The sequence below is a fragment of the Nilaparvata lugens genome, chromosome 7, assembly GCF_014356525.2.
Source record: "Nilaparvata lugens isolate BPH chromosome 7, ASM1435652v1, whole genome shotgun sequence".
Lineage (NCBI taxonomy): Eukaryota > Metazoa > Arthropoda > Insecta > Hemiptera > Delphacidae > Nilaparvata > Nilaparvata lugens.
The window spans coordinates 33,656,101-33,681,615 of NC_052510.1; the positions used below are offsets into that span (position 1 = coordinate 33,656,101).

Sequence of the window (25,515 nt, forward strand, 5' to 3'; positions counted from 1 at the left end):
AAACTTCCAAAATAATTCAGCTATCATTTGACAATATTTAAGATACACAAAACGCAATCAATGTGTTATTCAATTCCAAGATGATGGTAGAAATCACTTTTCCCTATATTCGAAGATTTATTGTATCCTATATGACTATGAAGAAAATGCAGTAAAAATCTGGTGTGGCGCACTCACACAACTTTCCTTGCCGTTATGGAAATTTATCACCTGACGCTAGTGTACACGCGCATCTCGAGTCTACTATTCAAAGATCCCAGCCAGCTGGTGACAGGACAATAACGCTGGAGACACACGAGGTCTGCTATCTCATCATAGTGAATGATTCAATAGAATCAACGGTTGTCAACAGTTTGCAATTATTGAAATAATAACATTTTCTCGAATTTCGAGCTTATTTTCAATTTTAGATGAAAATGTTACTGTACATTAATTGTAGAGATTTTCATGCTCAATCTCTTCCACTTGGAAGTTTTTGTTTAAATTGTATCTGAAGCCTGATAATTAGGAGTCTGAAATCAAACTTTGCATAGATGGGGCGGAGCTCCTGGAATTTTCACAGATATATGGGACTTGTGGCAGTTGATAGGGTTAATCAATGAAAATTTTAGGTATTTGATCAAAATCATTGGAGCCGTTTTCGAGAAAATCGCGAAAAACCCTGTTTTTGACAACATTTTCGCCATTTTAGCCGCCATCTTGAATTGCATTGGATCGAAATTGTTCGTGTCGGATCCTTATATTGTAAGGACCTTAAGTTCCAAATTTCAAGTCATTCCGTTAATTGGGAGATGAGATATCGTGTACACAGACGCACATACACTCATACACACACACACACACACACACACACACACACACACACACACACCACACACACACACACACAACACACACACACACATACAGACCAATACCCAAAAACCACTTTTTTGGACTCAGGGGACCTTGAAACGTATAGAAATTGGGGTACCTTAATTTTTTTCGGAAAGCAATACTTTCCTTACCTATGGTAATAGGGCAAGGAAAGTAAAAAAATCTGGTGTGGCGCACTCACACAACTTTCCTTGCCGTTATGAAAATGATCACCTGACGCTAGTGTTCCCGCGCATCTCAAGTCTACTATTCAAAGATTTGAGCCAGCTGGTGACAGGGCAATAACGCTGGAGGCACACGAGGTTTGCTATCTCTTCATAGTGAATCATTTAATAGAATCAACAGTTTGCCAATAATTGGATAATCACATTTTCTCGAATTTCGAGCTTATTTTTAATTTTAAATGATAATGTTACTGAACATTAGTTGTAGAGATTCTCATGCTCAATCTTTTCTACTAGACATTTTTTGTTTAAATTGTATCTGAAGCCTGATAATTGAGAATCAAATTTTGCATAGATGTGGCGGAGCTCCTGAAATTTTTACAGATATGGGACTTGTGGCAGTTGATAGAGCTTATCGATGACTATTCTAGGTATCACTTTAATCAAAATCGTTGGAGCCGTTTTTGAGAAAATCGCGAAAAACCCTGTTTTTGACAACATTTTAGCCGCCATCTTGAATCGCATTTGATCGAAATTGTTCGTGTCGGATCCTTATACTGTAAGGACCTTACCTTCCAAATTTCAAGTCATTCCGTTAATTGGGAGATGAGATATCGTGTACAAAGACGCACATACACTCATACACACACACACACAGATACAGACCAATACCCAAAAACCACTTTTTTGGACTCAGGGGACCTTGAAACGTATAAAAATTTAGAAATTGGGGTACCTTAATTTTTTTCGAAAAGCGATACTTTCCTTACCTATGGTAATAGGGCAAGGAAAGTAATAATGAATAAGAAATGACGTAAATGTGCAATAAAATTATGCGAGTGCGTTTGAAAAGAGCGCTTGCGCTGTCGTGTTGCCTTGTGGGAGTCTCCTGGCTGGCATCTCAGCCTCAGTATACATACAGTACGGAAACTTGGCTGGTACCCTGACGCTAAAATCCGCCATCTTGTTAGGAAGCGCCGCATTGTAATAGTATTGATGGTAGGTTCGGATCACTTCAATGATCCGGATCAATTGATCTCGTTCACTGCTACGAGCCAATCAGAAGACCAGGATTGGAACTTCCCAAGGTCACGTGACGTGTTTAGTATTGGGGTCATGTAAAAAGCATTGGTTAGATAGGCGATTGATTACAAGTTTCCATTCTGTACCTATTCTGTGTCTCAGCCTCAGAGGCCGTGGCAGTGGCAGTGTGAAAAGTTCGTCATCAAGTTATCATAGAAGAACATACCCAGCTGTTCGCAAACGATGGAAGTTTAGTGTTTGGTTATTTTTTGATGAATTATTACTTATTTTGGTGTGTTTTGTGAAAGAAATTGTTTTATGTTCAGTGTGAGAAAATCATCGTAATAAGCAGTGATCATGTTCAGTTGGCTAAGTAAGGAGAGTAAGTCTCCAGAACTATTCGATAGCATAGTGGAAGGTCTGAAAACATTGTATCGAACAAAACTATTACCTTTGGAAACAGCTTATCAGTTCCAAGATTTCCATTCACCTCAATTAGATGATTCAGATTTTGATGCAAAGCCAATGATTCTACTTGTAGGCCAGTACTCCACTGGTAAAACTACGTTCATCAAATACCTACTTGAACGTGACTTTCCTGGAATACGAATAGGGCCAGAACCAACTACAGACAGGTTCATAGCTGTTATGCATGATGAAAAAGAAGGTGTTATACCAGGAAATGCCTTGGTTGTAGATCCAAAGAAACAGTTTCGGCCTCTTTCCAAATTTGGAAACTCTTTTCTGAATAGGTTTCAATGCTCATTGGTTAATTCAGAAGTACTTAAAAATCTTTCAATTGTGGACACTCCTGGCATATTGTCTGGAGAGAAACAACGAGTAGACAGAGGCTATGACTTTACTGGAGTGTTAGAATGGTTTGCAGAAAGAGTAGATAGGATTATATTGCTATTTGATGCACATAAATTAGACATTTCTGATGAATTCAGAAGAGCAATAGAAGCGTTAAGAGGACATGACGATAAAATTCGTATAGTTTTGAATAAAGCCGATGGTGTCGATCATCAGCAATTAATGCGTGTGTATGGTGCTCTTATGTGGTCTCTAGGAAAGGTATTACAAACTCCAGAAGTTGCTAGAGTTTACATAGGCTCGTTTTGGGACGAAGCTCTACGCCATGATACAAACAGAAGGTAAGCTTTATTTTCAAGGTGTTTTTAATTGATGCCCACTGTAGGCTACTAAAATAATGACTTAAGCATACTTATAATAGTATTAGTATTGAATTGATTACTTTTAATCAGAAAGCTTTTCATGATTAGCCTATCTTATTTGTTTACCGCATAGGCCTAAGTTAGTTTAGATTAGAGAACTATACTTTTATCTGTAGTTATTTTAAAACAAAAAAGAAGATAAGGAGCCTAGTAATAATATTAATGTATTATTGACTCCTTATCGATTAGGCTATGATGCATAATTAATTGCCAGGATAGCTGAATGTTGAAAGCATTGACTGCTGGTGCGGCCCGCACCAGTCTTTAAACATGTATAAATATTAAGAAAATAAATAAAAATCTCAGTACCCTTTTTTTAAAATAATTTATCACAACATGTTTCGGTCATTTATGCCATTTTCAAGTGGTATGAATTAAATAAAAAATATATGGCAATAACAAATGGATATAATACCAAAACTATTGATATAATGATTTACAAACAAAAAGGAAAATTAATACAGAAAAGAACTAAAAAATAATCAAGGAAATAAAGAATATATTTGTATTCCATATAACACAAAAATTTAATAAAGCTATAAGAAAAACCTTTACAAAAAATAAATTCATTCTAGGTTATAGGACAACAAATAATGCATTCGAACTGATAAAAAAGAAATCAAATTTAAATGTACAGCAGGATAAGTTTAAAAAATCTGGAATCTATGAACTTAAATGTAGTGATTGCGACAAATTCTATATCGGGCAAACTGGTAGAAATTCCCATATCAGATTTCGAGAACATAATCCAAGCACTAAAATCTAAAAATTATACACAAAAGTCGGCATTTGCTGAACACTTGATAGATTCAGGCTATAATTTTACAGATATAAATTCCATTATGAAAATACTTAATTATGGTAATAAAAGTCAAAAACTGAATGTCAAAGAAAAATTTCAAATTTATAAAGGGTACTGAGATTTTTATTTATTTTCTTTATATTTATATTACAAGTAGCCCTATACAGGAAAGATATATTTAAACATGTACCTTAAAATCACAGTATGGGTATGGCTAGAGACAATAAAGTTTTGTTTTTCTGTGGTATGGCCACTGGACAGCCTTCCTTGTCCTGGAGCATGCGCCGCAGTTTATAAAGACGCTCGTTAAGACCCCTACGACTTTGACAAATTAATGCTCTCGCATCTCGCAACCACAGTATTAATTAATACTGTAGAATACAGTGGTCACAACAGATACTGGCTGTATCTCAAAATGCTAAATAATACAAATCACTGGGCTGCTGCAAAAGCTATGTTGCATCTCAGTGGAATAATTATTTCTGGGTTTTATTTAATCTAGCATTTTTGAAGCTCCCGAATAGTTTGAGTGCTATGCTGAAGAATAGTAATAGGAATTATTTTTAACGTACGGTAGAGCATAAATAAATCAAATAGAAAAATAAAATGTCATTTTAGCCTTTGTTGGAAACTTGTAGGCAGATTTCTATCAATGAAACTCATGATAATATTCTTATTGCTGAGACACAAGTTTTCTTGAGACTAGTTACAATCTCACAATACTCAAATTCAATGCCAAGCACGCGTATTAATTCATTAAATAATAAATTGAGTTCATTAATAATAATAAGTTTGATCATCTCATAATTCACCCTCGCACTTTCCATTACCCACGCACAAGCAAAAAGCTCGTGGGCATCATCCGCAAAAAAATCCTTCATTCATTCAAGTTTCAGTGTACGATGAGATTTTTCAATAAATAATTGTTTAATTTTTTACCAATTTTTGCAGTGATAAAATTTTTATCAATGATTGCATTGAACTCTGGCATTTATAGATTGATTTATGTTGGCTTTGAAACTATTTTCTGTGTAATTGCATGCATAAAATAACATTGTTTTTTCATTCCGATTTTGTAATTGTTCATCCAATGGAAAGATAAATAAATACATAAAAATATACTGTTTATAATGTCCACTGTTTATCTAAAAATAAGATTTGCACATTTTGTTGAAGATAAGAGTTTTGTCGCAAAGATATTAAGATAGTACAACTTCAACTCTTTTCAATGAAGAGTTAACAATCAGCACTATACGAGAATTATTTATTTTTGCGATAAAAGAAATCACTATTATATTTATTTTTCATTACGTTTTATACATAGGCTACTCTTTAAATCAGAAATCCTTTATGAATAAATTTCTCCCGTTTAAAATACAAAAGATTTTATTTCTTATCTCATTAATAACTAAGATGCCTTGTAAAAATATGTATTTAGCTGGGGAATAATAAATCTAGTGTTTGTAACAATTTTATATTCCCGTTCTGTTGTTCTCGATTGCTCATTCCTGGTAATCATGTGATGCACCTATCTCCCAAAATAAATTGAATTAATAGCCTACAGCTCACTCAATAATCAATAATTTTAGAAATTTAGATATATGCTCCAACTAAAGTGGATGCAAAACTTATCACATTGTATCTTCAAGCATGAACTTGAACCTTGAAGGGCTTGAAAGCCTGAATATTAGCTTCAAAGGCCTCATTTAGAAACTTGCATGTTATTAGCAAAGTGAATTGGAGCAAATCACAAATTTGAATAATTGCAGTAGGCCTAAATGATCCATACTTCTTATTAATTACCAATAATTGTCTAATGAAACTCAATGCTCTAATATCGTGCTTTAATATTGAGTATCTTAATAATTGAAGACGTTTGACAATCAACTGTGCAATTTATTAGCTAATTCGTTCCCATAGATTAATAAAACATCAGTTCATTGATCCAATCCAATATTTATGTATCCAATCAATCAAGTCATAATTCAAGGCATTATGCCTTGAATCAATAATAATTGATTTAAAAAATTGTCCTTTTATCTAATTGAGCTGAAGATCTTTTCATTAATTGATCATTACTCATCACTTTTATTATTGAATTTAATTCATCTCTTATTTTTTTAAATATTCGAAGCTATCAAAATTTGTTATATCAAGATATGAAACAAATATTAAAACTGTCAACAAGCTTGCAGCTATTTAAATAGTTTCAGTTAGAGTGTATTATCATGGATACTATAATCATTTATATCCAAAGTGAATCAATATAGCCTAAATTGAGCACTAACAGAAAGGTTTATTTGAAAATTTCTAAAATCTCCTTTGATTTTGTTGAATAATTTTAATTTTTCTGTGAGGATTTATGTTAAAGTATTGCAGATTGTATTTTTTTTAAATGTTTAATTTACTGAACAAATTTCTTTATCCTCTTATTTTTTACGTATTTCAAGGAATTAAATAAATATTATTAGTTTCCATTTGTTAAATTGTAATATTACATCACACATATTATACCATAATTTGCAATTTTGAAATAGTATCTTACGTAGCAAGGACGGGAAGGAGCCTTTTGCAGGCGAGAATGATGTTTCTAGTCGAGGCGTTAGTTGAGACTAGAATTTCATTCGAGCACTGCAAAGACATTCACGTCCAAGTAACATACACTATTTTTTTCATGATAATCTAAAGAAGAAAATTTAAAAATATAAAACATTACCTGCTTGTGCTGATGTTACTAAATGCATTCTATAAACATAACCTAGTTTACAAATTCCGAATCAGGAATGTTGTGGAAGTTGACAAAACTTCCACCTGGAGTGCTGAAGGCGGCTTTTTTGTAGCAGATTTGCTGTTCCTATTTCGGAACTAGGAAACATACTGGATTGTAGAGAAAACATAATTATGGTTTCATTCTTAGACCAGTTATAGAATAGACACGCCCCATGCTGATGGAATATTATGCTTTTTTCGATTTAGTTTTTAGCTGATTTTGAAACATGAAAATATCAGGCCCAGTAGCAAAATGCTTGTTCAATTTGAATCAGGATTAAATTTCATGAGAATTAATCAGAGCCGGGTTTTTTTTTTAATAGACGGCTTCTCTGATTGGTTCACATGATATTTAGTCCGGATTATGAATTAACAGACAGTGCAACTGGCTCTCTTAAGGCCATGCATGTGTAAAAACATAGAGCAAACATTTAGAGCAACAGAGGAACCAATACAACCGAATCTGAAGAAATTAAAGAAATTAGTTGCATTTCTATCACCTCACAATGAACATTACATTCAACTAACATATGTTTGGAGAGATCGATTATAAATTTCTTTCCTATCATCCGGTCACTTTCTGAACCTATTCTACCAGATGTTCCATGAATGTTTTTAAATAAGGTCGCCAAATTTGGTAATAATTTATTTTGGTATTACAGCTATTAGTCCAGGCAATGAATGCTCAAAAAAGGGTATAGGGGGAAAAGTTGGGAAGACAATTTTTGACCCCGCAGTTTAGGGTAGTTAGGAGGTAAACATATCAAAAGTCCCCACTCCTACCCCCTGTGCTAAGGGGGTGGGGGTGGTTTGAAGGTACCATTTTTTGGTTTCTCGCATAAAACTCAAAAACTATGTATCCTAAGGACTTGACTGTCATATAACAAATTAAAGCTTACATAATTTCCCACAATATTCATTCTACAACTTTTTTTCATATCTCCACTAGTTTTAAGGAAATATCCGCTCTTGAAGGTGTGACATTTTTGGGAAAAACACGTTTGCCACCAATTTTTTTCTATTTTTGCAACTTTTTGATTGCAATGAAATTGCAAAATTGCATTGATCGTTTGACCATGACATTTGAAGGGGGTGTCAGTGATACAATTTTTGACTTTGCAGCTTAATTTGGACTAGTTGGTAGGTGAACATAGCAAATGTGCGCATCTTTATCCCCTCTGTTGAAGGTGTGGAACCGCTGAGTTAACACTTGCTGCAGCAATGAAAATTTCACCCCCTACATTGAAGCTGCTATGAGAGGAAAACTTGGAATAGTTAAATAATACATTAATTCAAAGAGAATTCAATGCTCGACAAACCTACGGTAAGCATCAGTTTTTATGATGCATTGTTGGAGAGGTATAAGCCCTGAAAGAGCCAAACATTGAATAAAAACCTGTAATTTCAACAATTACACACCTTCAAGAGCGAATATCTCGGGAACTGTTGGGAATATCACAAAATTCCACTGAGCAAAAAGTGTAGAGAATTTATGGTGCTTCATTTTTGAATAGTTATTTCAGTCGGTTGAACGCATTGTTCTCTAGATATGAGCGTGGAAGCAAAACGCTGCAAAATGCAACTTTTAAATCACCCTCATCCCCTTAGCACATGAGTTAGGAATGGGGACTTTTGATATGTTCTCCTCCTAACTTGTCTCAACAAAGCTGCAAAGTTAAAAATTTTGTTTAAAAGATTCCCTCCAAATTCCTTTGTCAATTGGTCTATTGTTGCAAAAATTGAGATTCCACACTCAACACTAAAGATGCTACAAAAGAAAGGGAAATTCGTAAAAGCGTGAAATTATACATCAAATTGAAGAGAATTTAATGCCTTATAAGCTCATAATCAGCATGGATTTTTTCCGTCGATTTTTAATAAGTTAAAAGAACAAAAATATAAAAAAATCGGTGGCAAACGTGTTTTTTCCAAAATGTCACACCATCAAGAGCGGATATCCCGAAAACTAGTAGAGATATGAAAAAAAGTTGTAGAATGAATATTGTGGGAAATTATGTAAGCTTCTGTTATATGACAGTCAAGTCCTTAGGATACATAGTTTTTGAGTTTTATGCGAGAAACCAAAAAATGGTACCTTGAAAGCACCCCCACCCCATTAGCACAGGGGGTAGGGGTGGGGACTTTTGATATGTTTACCTCCTAACTACCCTAAACAGAACTGCGGGGTCAAAAATTGTCTTCCCAACTTTTCCCTCTATAATTTTTCCTTGACTGAACTATATTATAATATTTTTCATTTGCTCACACTCTCTTACGTTTTCAACAGACTATGAAAAACTTTTTTCTGATCAGCTGCTACTTGAGGGACCAATAATCCTTTCTCAAGGAATTTCAGCGAACTTTCCTAGAGTTGAGACCTGTTCCAAACCCACTATATATATAACTCCTGATTTAATCAAAATCGTGAGAGCAGTTTTCGAGATCCGTCCGACTTACATACATATCCACAAACACACATATTCAAACAGAAATTGCTTCAAGTATAATATTGACTTCAATGATTATGATCTCATTCAATGAGAGTTTATTTCACATAATAATAACAGCTGCTATCAAAAGCAAAAATGTCAAACATGATTGAAATTGAAACAGTAGCGATCATCAACATTATTATCTTCATCTGATCTAAAGTAACCAAATCATAGTAAGATTTACATCAATGTGTCAGCATTGTTTGAATGGGGATCATTGATGCTATTAATAAGAAATACTGACATTCAACGAACTGTTATGCATATTCTCTAATATTTTTATCGAAAGCCACCTTCTATTTTCTTTGGTAAAACAATCAATGTTTGAGAAAATTATGCATGGGAAAAGCGCCTTACTGTACTTCTATGGAAGATATTTTTACATAAGGAGAAGGAACAACAGCTATTTGGCCGTTTTAATAAATAACCCCTTTCTTTCGCCCAAGTTAAATTTTGGCCGAATTTCCTTATTCTTCGCAAACGGATTCCACAACGGACACTTATGAAGTTTTAAAAATACCCTCTATATATCATAATGAATTATTAAAATTTCATCGAAATTGTTTAAGCAGTTTTCGCGATCTGTCGGATATACAAACCTAATTTGTCTTGATAGAATAGGATCAATTGATAGAAACTCCCGTCATAAAAGTTTGTTTTATGAAAAATAAAAACTATCTATACTCCCAGGAATAGCTCTGATTGAAGCAGCAGTGCCCAATCAATTTGTTCTCGATAAATGCATTTTGATTAGTTCTTCAACTTTGTGCCAACCTAATAAAGTCATCTCAACTTAATGCCAACCTGTCAAAATTATTAATTTACAGTTACAACAGTTACTGTTAAACAGTTAACAACTGTTTCGAAGAGGTTATCTATCTAGAGGAACTCTAGATAGAACTAGAGGAACTCTATCTAGATTATAGTTCTATAGTAACATATTATGATATGGGCATTTCTATTATAATTAAGAGATTGGAAGAAGAAGAATATACATGCTAAAAGACGAACTTTAAACCCTTAAAAACCACCCATAGAGTTGAAATATCACCAAATGATTTCTTAGTCTGTTTGTAAACTTGTTGTCAATCAATGCTGTTCAATCACTTTCTGAGTAGTTGTGAAAGTAATATTGTTTCGGTTTAACTAGTAGTTCTGTGAGCAGTAGACCTCACGCAGTATTTTCATCCACAATTACCTGATTGAAACTATAGACCTTATGGAAATACAGCAATAGACTGGCTTCTCCACTCATCTGTGTAATCACTTGTCAGCTGATTTATGATGAATAATTCTATAGTATGATTTTTACTCTAATATTGGCGTATGAAGGAGGCTCCTTTTTCCTTTTATATTTATTATCCTTGAAATGCAAAATTTCCAAAATCCTTGTATATACGTCGACGCGCAATTTAAAAAGGAACGAACATACCTGTCAAATTTAATGAAAATCCATCACCGCGTTTCGCCGTAAATGCGCAACATATAAACATTTAAACATTAAGAGAAATGCCAAACCGTTGACTTGAATCTTGGACCTCACTTCGCTCGGTCAATTAAATTTCATTCACATTTTGATTAGTGAATACTTGGTCGCCAGAGAACAAATTGAATAAAATAAAAAGAAAAGATCTTCTTTACTCGCATAATTTCTAGGAAAAATAGCAAAGAACACTTGATTGTAAACCCAACTATACTAAACATCAGGGTGCATGAAAATTGGTATAGTGAGGTCCACGTTATAATGACAGTATTTGATCAACTTTGGTTTTGCTACCCTTGTCTATCATTCGACAAAGCCGGTGGTACTATACTTTTCTAGGTCCACAACGATGCCAATTATGTTTTTGACAGTGTAGAAATATAATTAATTAATACAGAGAATCAGCATCGCTATTCTTCCATCTTTATCTACTGCCATTATAACGTGGACCTCACTATAGTACAAGTAGTAATGGTAATGCACATAGTAATGAACAAGTAGTAGCCTACAATAATTTGTCCCAACGTGTAGAATTTCTCCTATAACTATCATAAGCACTAAATCTCGCTATTATTTTTATTTGTAATTCTTTCTTTGTAACTTTCTAATTATTATCCTTAATATAACATTAATATTTATCTACTAATTTCATAATTTTGTTTGTGTTATAAATTTTTACTAATTTCAATATAAAAAAACTTTAATCCCATATCACTGAATGAAGTTTGTAAATAGTAATTATAACACGCAAGTTTTTATGCTAGTTTTATTTTGTTATGGAATCCTCCATTCTACCATGTTTCTCAATAATTATAGATTATACATATTTAATTGAACGAGCTTTAGCGAGTTCTTACTTTTAACTCCAGGCCAAAGTCGTTGTCCGTATTTTTGTATGTTCTACAATAGCTATAGAAGGAATTGATCAATCAGCTTCAAATTTTGAACACGTAGGCTATTTTTCGAACCTTTATACAGGTCAAGATTGTTAGACAACAGAATTGACACTCCTTCATCCTTTTTCAGGATTTATTGGAAGTGGATAAGAAAAAAATTGTGATTCATCATTTTTGATAATTCGTGAATTATCATTTAGTCAGCTGAAGAATTCATTGCATGCAATTACAATAGTAATATATTCATTCATTCATTCATAACATCAGCTGAGGCTGTTTGGGAGCTATCACACAGACAATCTTTCATGCGCTGACATAATTATGATTTCAGCTGGTTAATACTGTATACAACATAATTTACAACTTTTGCATCAACAAACTAATACGGTTTGAGATAGTAAAATTATTATTAATGTGCGGTTTTCCCCAATCATTTTCTTTTGGAACTCTATATCGAAATCATATACCGGTATCACATCCATGACCACCTTCTCATTTAAATAAATGAATTTCGATTCATAAGGGGGACAAATATGTTGAAGCAACAGAGTAATTTTTCTAATATAATTAAATATATATTTATGAATGATTTTATAAGAAATTGCAATCAACCAACTGCTGGATTAGAAATAATTATTATACTTTTAAAATCAATCTATTAGGTACTAATTGCCTAATGAACGTGGAAAATTCTTTCTTTTAGGCATGATCAATGAAAAACAATAAATTATGATCTTTCATTCATTCGTTAAAGTTTAATTCTGAAAATAATCGTAATAGGTACCAGATCGAACAATAATAAAATTAAGACAATTCTTTTCCGGGTTATTTAGTGCCAGGTTTTTCTGATGCGATTCGCCTTGACGTTACAATTTAATTATAGTGCATTGTCCTCTGATATTTGTAGACTGTTTATAAATAAACTATTCATAGTTTTTATTTTAGTGATGATTATAGTTTTTAAGCAGCTTATAGAAATGAAATAATTATGAAGCCTATCTATAAAACAGGAAGCAGATTCTTTATAAGGCTACAGCATAATGAAGTACAATCATTTTTCTTTTTTCCAATTGATGGTTCTGAGTTAAGAATTATTATTATTATTAGAAAATTATTTTTATTTATCAAACGAGCTACTTTGCATATATTTTGATAGGATTGATTTGATTGTTTTCCGTTTTTCTCATGTTTTCCATCAATCAATCGGTTGCAAATAGCACTCTACAAATATCATTGTACAATTTGTTGTTGGTTTGTTTGTGTTCTATCAGTGTTCAGGCATGCGCCATGTGTCGACACTCGGTCTGATGTCACTATAATATTAGTGATCATTATAATTTATAGATATACTTGTTATAGCTTACTCAGGCGTGAGTTGCACTACAGTACATTTTTCTGTTATCAACTATGTTTTTTATTTGATTAATCTCCTTGACCTGAAACTTCCCACGGATGTGGAACAGATTTAGACAAACATCATAATAATTATTACGTTAAACCTTTGAAAGTTTTATTCAACAATGATAGTTGTTCACTTCTTAAATGTGCAATTTATTTTATATCTTTAACATTGGAGATTTAGTAATCAAATAGACTGAAATAAATCCAGACAATTATTAGGCTTTCATCCAAACACAATTCACAATCTCTTCCTCCTCCCCAAACCCCAAGGCCAGTTGGAATTGGCCAATTAAACCACTACCTCCGTAACCACTAACTCTGTTTTCGGAGGTAGTGATTAAACCCACTTGGATTCTTATTTTTATGATAACTTTTTTATTTTTACAAATATTTTAAAGATACAGAAAATTTTCGATAATGCTAAATCGAATAAAAAAAACTTCAAATTTCTTCATTTATAATTCAAGTACTGATCATAAGTATAGTAAAATAAATTGATAACGCTTTGCTTAAGCGCAAGCAACTCTTTCCTTTCAGTTGAATGAGACCATACCTAGACTTGGCTAGCTATATCACTCGATTTTGAGTAATCAGTTCAGTATTTTCAACTCTTTCCTTTAGGTTGAATGAGACCAAACCTAGACTTGGCTAGCTATATCACTCGATTTTGAGTAATTAGTTCAGTATTTCCAACTTAGTCTTTTCAACTCTTTCCTTTAGGTTGAATGAGACCAAATCTAGACTTGGCTAGCTATATCACTCGATTTTGAGTAATCAGTTCAGTATTTTCAACTTAGTCTTTTCAACTCTTTCCTTTCGGTTGAATGAGACCAAACCTAGACTTGGCTAGCTATATGACTCGATTTTGAGTAATTAGTTCAGTATTTTCAACTTAGTCTTTTCAACTCTTTCCTTTCGGTTGAATGAGACCAAACCTAGACTTGGCCAGCTATATCACTCGATTTTGAGTAATTAGTTCAGTATTTTCAACTTAGTCTTTTCAACTCTTTCCTTTAGGTTGAATGAGAACAAATCTAGACTTGGCTAGCTATATCACTCGATTTTGAGGAATCAGTTCAGTATTTTCAACTTAGTCTTTTCAACTCTTTCCTTTAGGTTGAATGAGACCAAACCTAGACTTGGCTAGCTGTATCACTCGATTTTGAGTAATCAGTTCAGTATTTTCAACTTAGTCTTTTCAACTCTTTCCTTTAGGTTGAATGAGACCAAACCTAGACTTGGCTAGCTGTATCACTCGATTTTGAGTAATCAGTTCAGTATTTTCAACTTAGTCTTTTCAACTCTTTCCTTTAGGTTGAATGAGACCAAACCTAGACTTGGCTAGCTATATCACTCGATTTTGAGTAATCAGTTCAGTATTTTCAACTTAGTCTTTTGAACTCTTTCCTTCAGGTTGAATGAGACCAAACCCAGACTTGGCTAGCTATATCACTCGATTTTTAGTAATCAGTTCCGTATTTTCAACTTAGTCTTTTCAACTCTTTCCTTTTGGTTGAATGTGACCAAACCTTGACTTGGCTAGCTATATCACTCGATTTAGAGTAATAATCAGTTCAGTATTTTCAACCATGTTATTCTTTAAATAAGCTCTTCAAATAATTCTTTGCAGTTTCAAAAGTTTTTTCATGTAAAAAAGTGTTAGATTTTTTTCCAATTTTATCAATGAATTTCTGAATAAAACATTCGGAAAATTGTATTACTCACAGGAGAACGTCAAGATTTTTCGAAGATTCTCCAATCATCACATTATCAGTGTTTTAATCATCTCCTCTTGAAAAATCCAGTTATTTTCAATGCGTTTCTAATTATATATTTTTCTCAGTAGTTGATGTCTACTAGTCTGCATGAACCCATTGCATTTTTATGAATACTGTTCATTGTCTAACTTTGAACGCAGACTTTGTACCTTTATTAGTAAATATTATTTTAACAGTCATCCTCGATAAAAAAATGAATGTAATTTTTCTACATTCTATCATTTATAAGCATTGTTTATTGACTCCTGGAGTCAATTTTTCGCAACGTGGATTCGTGGAAGATCTTAATAATAATTGACATTGTGAAACTAGTTGATGTTCTCAGTGAGCCAAATGCCAAATATATGAGAAGTGATCGATATAACAATAGCACCAATAGGATAAATCTATTTTCATTTTATATTCAATGTATATTGATATAGTGATAGAATGCATTTTAAAACAGTGTTAAACTTGATTGATGGAGTAACTCAATAAATGCAGTACTACATTTCATTATTAATGTAGGCTATTTATGTAATTATGCTAACATTGATTGAAATCCAGCATCCAGCAGCAATTTACTATTGTGTCTAGTTGACCTACTGTACGCGTGTGAATAAACATTCACCCAACCCATTTATCTCTGAGCTGAATTGTCGAAAATAATAAATTGAATGGGAGTAGAAAAAGAGTAGCCAATGGGAGAAAGTTGATTGGGAGTTGAGTTACGGATCACAGAACAAGATGATTCGAGTGGTTCATGTCCTTCGTCAGATACAGATTTCAGATTACAGCGACTGCAATTTCAACCGAAATGTTTACTAAACATCAAAGTGTTATCAAGTTGAAACAACTGGCAGTTACTGTGTAAGACAACAGTGTCAAAAATCGAGATAATGTTGAAAGATTCAATTAACTTTCAGAATTGTTTTCAAGAACTGATAGTAATATAGGATACTCGAGTTGTCGAAGTCGATTAAGTTGATCGAAACATTGCATATTGGTTCCACAGTTACCAAGCTCCACCAAAAAACTATTGTTTTTCTTGTTTTGATAAAATATTCTTATGATGACATCAATGAATACTGTTTCTTTTAATGATGCTTTTGTTTTCAATATTTAAATAGGTAGGCTACTTCATTCTAAAAATTTGTATAGTAGTGGTATTTAAGATTTTTGATGTCACATAGATAGAAAATTTAGCAACAATTTTATTTTCATAATGCAATACAATACTTCAATCAAAATTATTATAAGCACCAATGAATTCATTTATCTGTTAATCAACTTTGTATACTGATCACGTTCTAATTGAAAAATTATCCACAATATAATCCTGCTCAATAAAATAGAAAAAGAAAACTAGTGAATTATATTCTAATAATTTATTGATTTTCAATGCTTACTTTCAATCTTAGTTGTTGTATTTAAGAAACAGCACTAAATCAGTTTTAATTATAAATACTATTTTTTGCATATTTTTTACTTGGACCCATATAAATATTTTAGAACTATCGATTTACGAATAATTAATTATTCCTAAACATACCATGCAGTAGGGTTTCTCAATGTGAGACGTTTATTTAATTGGCATTTCAGCTTTTGTAAAAATATCAGAATTCAGTATGTTTGTATATACCGATTGTAATATTGTTATATTGACCTGTCGATTTTGATATTCATTTTAATACACTTCTAGGAAATTTAACAAGTATTGCTCTCTCAGGCTGAAACTCCATGATACCGTCTTTGGACATAACCTCTATTGTCGTTCATTCTAAAATTATTTATTCACGCTGTTGGCAATTGTCAATTGTCCTTGTAATTTTCCACTTTTTCAGTTAATTCAAATATTGACGGATTAGCTAGCCAATAATGTAAATGTTTCAGAGTTCAATAACCTGATATACAATCTTCTCATCATGAATTCAGTGATTGTTTAATAGGCCTCCATATTTTGAATACATCACTATAAGTGAGGTAATATCTTACTTAGACATTGACCCCAATAAGAATTCAAATTAAATTCTTGAATATTTCATCCCAAACATGTAATCATTAGAGTATTCCAATTTGAGTGTACAGTTTGTGATGTCATACACGATATACTCGTATACAATGTAACTTGATACACTGCTAATTTCACCGCTGATAGGCCTACCCACATTCACTAGTTGACATTGAAATATTGTCATTAGAAATTTGAATTATTGTCTTGCTAATTATAGCCTAACAGGCTTCTAATGAGCTTCACCTTCTCAAGGACCTCGTATTCAGACCATTGGCTCGTAAATTTCAAATATCTTAACGTCTATGAACTTTTTAGAATCGGTTTGAAATAGTTATTTCCTTTTGAAATCCTATTGGAGCATCAGCTTTAAATGATAATTCATCATTATAGCTTCGATTGCAATTAGACGTTGAATAATCTCTGAAGTTCACATGTTTTAAAACTATTGTTTAAACAAACCTTACTTTCAGAAAATTCTAATCTCACTGAGCTTCAAATCAGTGACAATAGGATCTGATAGTTATCTTTATAAACCATTCTAGTTCCACGACATTATAATTCCCCCTCACTCATTATCTGATCACGATAAAAACGACATGACTGTTGAAAATCTTGTACTTAGGCTGGGTACATACAGTGAAACATTTGGTGATAACTCATCGCCAGCTTGAGTTCCCCTTCCACTAACCACAAAAATGAATGCTCATAGACAGGTGATAGCAACACGACTATCAGTTAACGTGGACACTCTATTTTTCGTTGTGTTGCTATCATCAGTTGTTTTCATCATGTAAGCAGCTCAAGTATTTCAATTCCTATATCGCATTGTTGGCCTCAACCTTTTAACTTTTTATAATGATTGTTCCACATTATTTTGATGGATTGCTGATGTTGATCTACTCATTATTAGCAACTTATCTTTAAATTCAATTTTAAAATATAGCTTTATTGTTCAAGTCTCTGATTCATATATCTTCTAGGTCAAATATTATTCATGCGTAATAACTCATTCTAAGTATAAATAAGCATAATATTAATGTTACACCCAAACTGCAGAAAAGCATTATTCAACAAAGAAAGGTGAGAGTACCAACTAGACACAGAGTCTAAGCAGGAGTATGAGTTGTGAATTATACTTGCACCGAGAAACAAACTTCGCAACTAACAAATTAATGTTCAATTAACTAGAATGAAATAACATTTTTAATGCAAAGTAGTCGCATATCTTTTGCAAATATTTAGATTTCATATCTTTTAGAAATCTTTTTATTAATTAAACGCAAAGCTTAACAACTGAAGATACAAAATACATTGGAATGAAAGCAATGCGAATTGGTTTAATACTAATTTGTTGACCCATTCGGCTACTGTTAAGTTTGCAGAATCTCTTCTGTGTGGTGAGATTGCAAATCTGTAATAGAAGAGCAGACTATCACGACCCACTTATTTTGTAAGTGACATGAGGTTGTATATTGCTTTTTTATGAATTAATGGACGTTAGCAATCAGGATATCCTGTCTTCGCCAAGGTCTGGTCCAAACAGAATAATTAAAATGCACAAATGTGCCTCAACTTATTGTGTAAGCAACTATTTCAATACTAACAGTAGACGCTTACGAGTTCGGCAAAAAGACAAACAGATTTACTGATGTCGCCCACATTTGAATGTGTGTGTTTACATTTTAGTGAACGCCCCCAATTTGATTGTGACCTGTTTGTATTTTGTATTTTTTCATTGGATATCAAGTGGAAATAGTGCTTTCTCGTATCTGTTTCAACTTGCAACTGTCCTTTCGTTCTTGAAAACGCTCACCAATTTATTGTTGAAAATATTTTCCAATTTTTATATAATTCTGTTATTTGCAAAACTCTGGATTACTGTAAATTTTGAAATTTTCAATATTGACAATTTAAGATATAAGTTAGGGCTTTTTGAAATGGAGATTTTAAAAATCAAAATATTTTGTGATTCTATTTATTTTAATGATCAGAAACTTTGCACAAAGAAGTTAAACTCAGCGTTAAATTCTGAGCAATTTAAATAAGTTCTCATCAATGCAATGTCTAGAATCCGGTTTTATAGAAGTTTCAATAATATTTACAGGAAGAACTTATATTTCTCACCCACAGCTCATGATGTATGATGATGATGATGTGTATTATTGGTATAAGTTATAAGGCTCACTTCACTTTTATGAAGCTCAGACTATTAACAGTCCTCAGCTGAAATACCCTAACTAAGCAAATAATTACTTAACTGAACTAGCACAACTAACAAACTTATTTGAAAAAACTCTACCAAGATAAAGCATCTGATCAATAGTAAGATTCACTGTAGAATGTCACAACATTCATTGTAAATGACGACATCAATGTTCTCCATTCAACCAATGCTCACTGTTGCAATCAATCACACTATTTGAATCTGTCAGTTGTCTTAATAACTAATTTTCTATTATATTGATCCGTTGACTGAGCTCATCAATTTATTAACTCATGAATATATAACTGCTTCATACCTTTAAAATACAGTACAGTACTGTAGTATTATTTTGTTTGACTGATGAATCATTTAGTTTTGGTTATAGATATTGATTGTTGTATCCTATTACAGGTTCATGCGTATATCATCAGTGCACTGAAGGCCCAAATGCCCTCTGTCTTTGGTAAAGATGGAAAGAAGAAAGAGTTGATCAAGAGTTTGGGTACAATTTATGAGCAAATCCAACGAGAACACCAAATATCACCGGGTGATTTCCCCGACATTAAAAAAATGCAGGTAAGAGTCATTTCAATGTTAATTTCTCATTCATCTAGGATCATAAAAAGAATCAACTACTGAATAATGAAAAATTACAGTGAATAAGCTTTTCAATTAATTTCTCAACCGTCAATAATAGCAATGGAGCTGATGGGACGACTAATGTAACTTATCGTTCTTCTTCAAAGTGGCAGTGAATATATTATGCAGACTGTTTTCATAAGCTGACTTACAGCTTCTATCTGTTTACAAGTTATAATGTAAAACATTCCATTAGAGAAAGTTTTATCGTCTACTAGTGTATTTTGTTTGTCAATAACTATTATTGCTTTGAATTACCAATACACCTGGCAGAAAGTAATTCAAACTCTTGTACTTTGTCACTTACAATTCACTCTGAAGCCCTCTCAGACACTCGTTTTAATACGAGTCACAAAATTCAAAAAGGTTTCCCACTACAATGCTATAAATAGGTAAGTGTTTTTTTTTTATAATTAAAGAATACAATCGATGAAATCACCTATCGTCTTTATTAGTGCATGAAATCAATAATTTATTGCAAAGTAGTGAGAAATCGTCGCTTTTTTCATGTATAAAGTTTTTGATTGAGCTCGTTATTTCTCTTCCAAGCTCTGCCGTGGATTGTGACTTTTCAATTTAATTTGTGATTCATTATAGTATGATTAAAATAAGAAAAAATTTAAGCTTTTATCATTCAAATCTCTTGCATTTCAGTTCAATTTTTTTTTTGTAAGCAATGTGTGTCATATAATTATATTAGTCATGAAATGAGTCATGAAAAACAAACAGTTTTGTTGGATGGAAATGATTCGTATTCTTGACCATAGAATCAATATTTATGTAGAAACGTTTGATGTTATTGAAACAATATTACAATAATGATAAGAAAACTATATTGTAGCTCACAAACTAATATTAAGAACTACTTATTTATTTATCATTGATATTAATATCGTCTAATAAAACAATATAAAATCTTAAAGCACCCTTTATTTAAAAAAAAATTTAAATAGTCTAACAACTAGTTTCGGTGATCACACAATCGCAGGTTATAAAATAAAATTCAATAAATGTTTACTAATTGATACAAAATGAACATATGCTCAATTTCATATGATTAATTCATTTCTGGTTAAAGTTATTAAATTTAATTTTTTTTTTAATTTCATTTATTCACTTTTAATTTTATCGAAAATAGGATTATTCAAGTCAAATTGAATTATATTTATTAAATTATTCCTATTCAATTTTGCAGTTTCATAGATATAAAATTCTTCTTTTACATTCAATTTATTACTTTCATTACCAATGCTTAATATTTTCATATTAGAATTGATATTGATACTAGCAGGTAACCCGTGCTTCGCAAGGGTCTTTATTAAAACTTGACGTAATGAAATCTAGAAGAATTCAAAATAGGCCTATAAGAATCCTCGGTTGATTAAGAATTTACATGCTGCATTTCAAGTAAATCAGTATGACCACCTTTCAATTAAAAAAATAAGTTGGATTCAAAATGGCGGAAAAAATTTGGGTGTGACGGAAAACCTGTTTTTATCATTCGAAAAGGATCCCCAATCATACATATATTCTAATTTCCCTTTTAAGAGAAATCTTCTGCTGCTTCTATACAAACTGGAAGCATGACAAATAATTGAAAACTTGACAAACTGAAAACTTGATGTAATCAAATCTTGAAGAATTTAAAATTGGTCTATAACCACCACCCTCGGTTAAGCAAGAATCTATATGCAAAATTTCAAGTTAATCAGTTCAGTAGTTCTGACGTGAAAATGCGTCAAACATAATTTCCCTAAACTTTACATCTGTATAGGCTACGTTTATAATCCAGTTCTTTCATTTATTATAGTATAGAAGATGATACATAGATGGATGATCATTGTTATTTTACTAAAAGATAGAATAAGTTGAATAGTTATCCTTTCAGAGGGAGTTTTGACAACCCACAAAACTCATTTTTCATTTGAAGATATAACGGAAAGGTGCATATGACCTTATTTTTTTGCTCAGCTTGCCAAAATACCCCTCATTCCAATAGTAAAATTTTCGACTACTGTACAGTGAGTCAGTCATTCTATCAGAGCTTGAAAAATGGAAGAATATAATTTCTTTATGTAAATAACAACACCTTCATTCAAAGACATTATTAACTGCATGCGTTTCCATATTGCATCTCAAAAATTGTTCTAGCTGAAAAATTAATAATTCATGCAACGTGTAGGCTTAAACATTGCATCAAGAAAACGAAGTTTCAAAACTATGTTTTTCAGGTAGAAAGCAATATAGAAACAGATCTTCCTTTTGACCATATGATTTGGTGATTTTTTAATGAAATCGAATGTATCATTAATGAATTTTAAACATTAATTCTGAGAAATCTAGAAGGCAAATTAAAATTTGGGCTTCCATGTAAACGAGCTTGATATTTTTAAATAAAATTAGCTTGATATTTTTTGTCTGTGTACACAATATCTCATCTCCCAATCAACGGAATGACTTGAAATTTGGAACGTAAGGTCCTTACAATATAAGGATCCGACACGAACAATTTCGATCAAATGCGATTCAAGATGGCGGCTAAAATGGCGAAAATGTTGTCAAAAACAGGGTTTTTCGCGATTTTCTCGAAAACGGCTCCAACGATTTTGATTAAAGTTATACCTGAAATTGTCAGTCATAGATAAGCTCTATCAATTGCCACAAGTCCCATATCTGTAAAAATGTCAGGAGTCCCGCCCCATCTATGCAAATTTTGATTTTAGATTCTTAATTATCAAGCTTCAGATACAATTTAAACGAAAAATTTCGAGTGGAATAGATTGAGCATGAGAATCTCTACAATTAATGTTCAGTAACATTTTCACCTAAAATTAAAAATAAACTCGAAAATCGAGAAAATGTGATTATCCAATTGCAAACTATTGGCAACTGTTGATTCTATTAAATGATTCACTATGAGGAGATAGCGTTATTACCCTGTCACCAGCTGGATCTAATCTTTGAATAGTAGACTTGAGATGCGCGGGAACCCTACAGTAGCGTCAGGTTATCAATTAACGGCAAGGAAAGTTGTGTGAGTGCGCCACACCAGATTTTTCCGGTATGCAATCCACAAGTTGACATGTTTTGATGCGAACAAACGAACACACGAATAAACACAGCCCCACTTTCTCTTATCATATAGAAGATACTTACTAGTAGTTCTGTGAAAAGTAGACCTCGCGCTCAGTGAGTTACATTAACCTGTTGTTATGTTTTCTCAAAAATGAATAAATAATTTATCAACTAAAAATGTAAGGAAAAAAATCCTAAATAAACATAGTGCTTTCTGTCCTATATTGTACCGTGATGTGTCGTCCCGGAATGTGAGTGTGAGCGCTGTTATCAGGTCTGGCTGCAACTGTCTACAACGTTGATGGAAAGATACAATTTTCAAGATGTTCGATGTTTTTGAACGGGTATTATTATAGTCAACTGTCTACTAACGTTAATGGAAAGATATATTTTCAAGATTTTCGATGTTTTTGAACGGGTAGTATTATAGTCCACTAGACAGCTGATTTATGATGAATAATTCTATAGTCTGATTTTTACGGTAATATTGGCGTATGAAGGAGGCTCCCTTTTCCTTTTATATTATCCTTGAAATGCAAAATTTCCAAAAACCTTGTATATAAGTCGACGCGCAATTTAAAAAGGAACATACCTGTCAAATTTCATGAAAATCTATTACCGCGTTTCGCCGTAAATGCGCAACATAAAAACATATAAACATATAAACATTTCAACATTAAGAGAAATGCCAAACCGTCGACTTGAATCTTAGACCTCACTTCGCTCGGTCAATGATTATTTTCAATTAAATGCTCAGCAAACGCTGATTTTCGAGTAGTATTTTTTGATTTTAAAGCCTGAATATGAACCTTTTCTGGAAATTCATTGAACCTTTTTTGGAAACATCTACGTGTTTGACCAATGTAAAATTTTTCACAATTACTACATTCCAGTTTATAAACGCCTGATTTTTTAAATTGTTCCTGTTGTATTTTTTATTAGAAATCTTCTTTATTAAATCAAAAGCATTATTTGTTGTTTTGTATCCTAAATAATGTTTTTTTTTGCTAAACGTATTTGGCTTAAGGAAGAGATAAATTATTTATACTCAAAACTTAGAAAGCTTAAAGAAGAATAAAATATAATACATACACAAACAAAAGAACTATTCCATGAGGAATCGATTGAAGAATTTGAATTACAAATTAAATCTTGGATTACACCCATTCATTGAAAAGTAGTTATTCATACATTTGAAAAAATAGAAGAGTTCCACTCCTGGCCATTTTGTAGGTCATCCGCTGAGAGAGGGGACGCCAAACTGCTTCTAGGCCTCAGCCTCTTGACCCACATTTTTGTGGCTTGAGTTTCACCCATCTCTGGTCTCTCGGGTTTTTCTTTTTGCCCCTCCGAAACTCTGAAGGGTCAAAAGCCTCACCTCTCCCAAGAAGTTTTTCCTAAATGGCCGCCCTTCTTTGAGCAGTGCTGAGTTTTGGCCTCTCTACCCACAAACCTACGTGACTTCTTCCACTCCTGGCTCTTTTGTAGGTCCTTCCGCTGAGAGAGGGGACGCCAAACTGCCTCTAGGGCGTCGGCGCCCGGCCAACCTCGACTCAGCCTCTTGACCCACATTTATGCCTGGAGTTTCACCCATCTCTGGTCTCTTGGGTTTATCTTTTTGCCCCTCCGAAACTGCCCTGATGGGGCAGATCCCGTGGGTTTGAAGGCAAGCCAACTTCTGGAGTTGCTTTGAAGTCCATTTTAGTCGCCTCCTACGACAAGCATGGATGCTGTGGATGAATTCTGGTTTTCAACACATTCTTGAGTACGATGATCGGCTCAAAGCTCCCCCAACCCACAGGGGACATTATTAGACGTTAATAATATCAATGATAAATAAATAAGTAGTTCTTAATATTAGTTTGTAAGCTACAATATAGTTTTCTTATCATTATTGTAATATTGTTTCAATAACATCAAACGTTTCTACATAAATATTGATTCTATGCACAAGAATACGAATCATTTCCATCCAATATATAGTACCGTAATATTGAAGCTCAGATCCTCATTCTTATAACGTGTTACTGATATGGAGTTGAATTTGATGATTCTTTTGTTCATTAGTATTGTCTGGAAGGGCTGAACCCGATACAGGCTTAACAAGAAACATGAATGGTATTTTTTCTTGATATAAACCGTCTATCAAAAATTGGTTACTTCTTTCTTTTATCAGATTTGTCTGGAAGGGTATCTAGGGCTGGAAGGGCTGAACCCGATACTGGCTTAACAAGAAACTTTAATGGTATTTTTTTCTTGATCCGATCCATCTATCAAAAATTTGTTCATCATTAATTGTTGATTTTGCAGGAACAACTGCAGCACCACGATTTCACCAAGTTCCAACTGCTGAGACCGCGACTGCTGGAGGTGGTCGACAAGATGATGTCAGAGGACATCTCCAACCTGATGGCCCAGATCCCTCACGAAGAAGAGAGTACTGTCTGCAAGCCAGTGCAGGGTAGATTGGAGAGCTCTTATGCATGCGTCTTTTCATATTTGTTCAGATACATTTTTTGTCTTAACCATAGCAGATCAACTAGGCGTAGACCTATCGTTGATAACGTAGTGCAACAAGTAGTAGTATCTGGAAAGTGTGTCGATTCTAAACCCAGCTTGGATCAGTGTGTTGATTCTAGACCCAGTTTTGATCATTGTGTTGAATCTAAACCCAGCTTGAATCAGT

General features: G+C 32.9%; 1 protein-coding gene across 1 annotated transcript in view; it reads left to right on the forward strand.

Annotated features, from left to right (window-relative positions):
* The first annotated feature begins 2,232 nt into the window (after positions 1-2,232).
* LOC111050445 (EH domain-containing protein 3) overlaps positions 2,233-25,515 on the forward strand; it is a 50,188-nt gene continuing 26,905 nt past the window's right edge. The window contains exons 1-3 of the mRNA XM_039431912.1: positions 2,233-3,218; positions 19,473-19,691; positions 25,140-25,290. Of these exons, the coding sequence (XP_039287846.1) occupies positions 2,421-3,218; positions 19,473-19,691; positions 25,140-25,290 (1,168 nt within the window). The 5' untranslated portion in view covers positions 2,233-2,420. The remainder of the gene's footprint in view (positions 3,219-19,472; positions 19,692-25,139; positions 25,291-25,515) is intronic.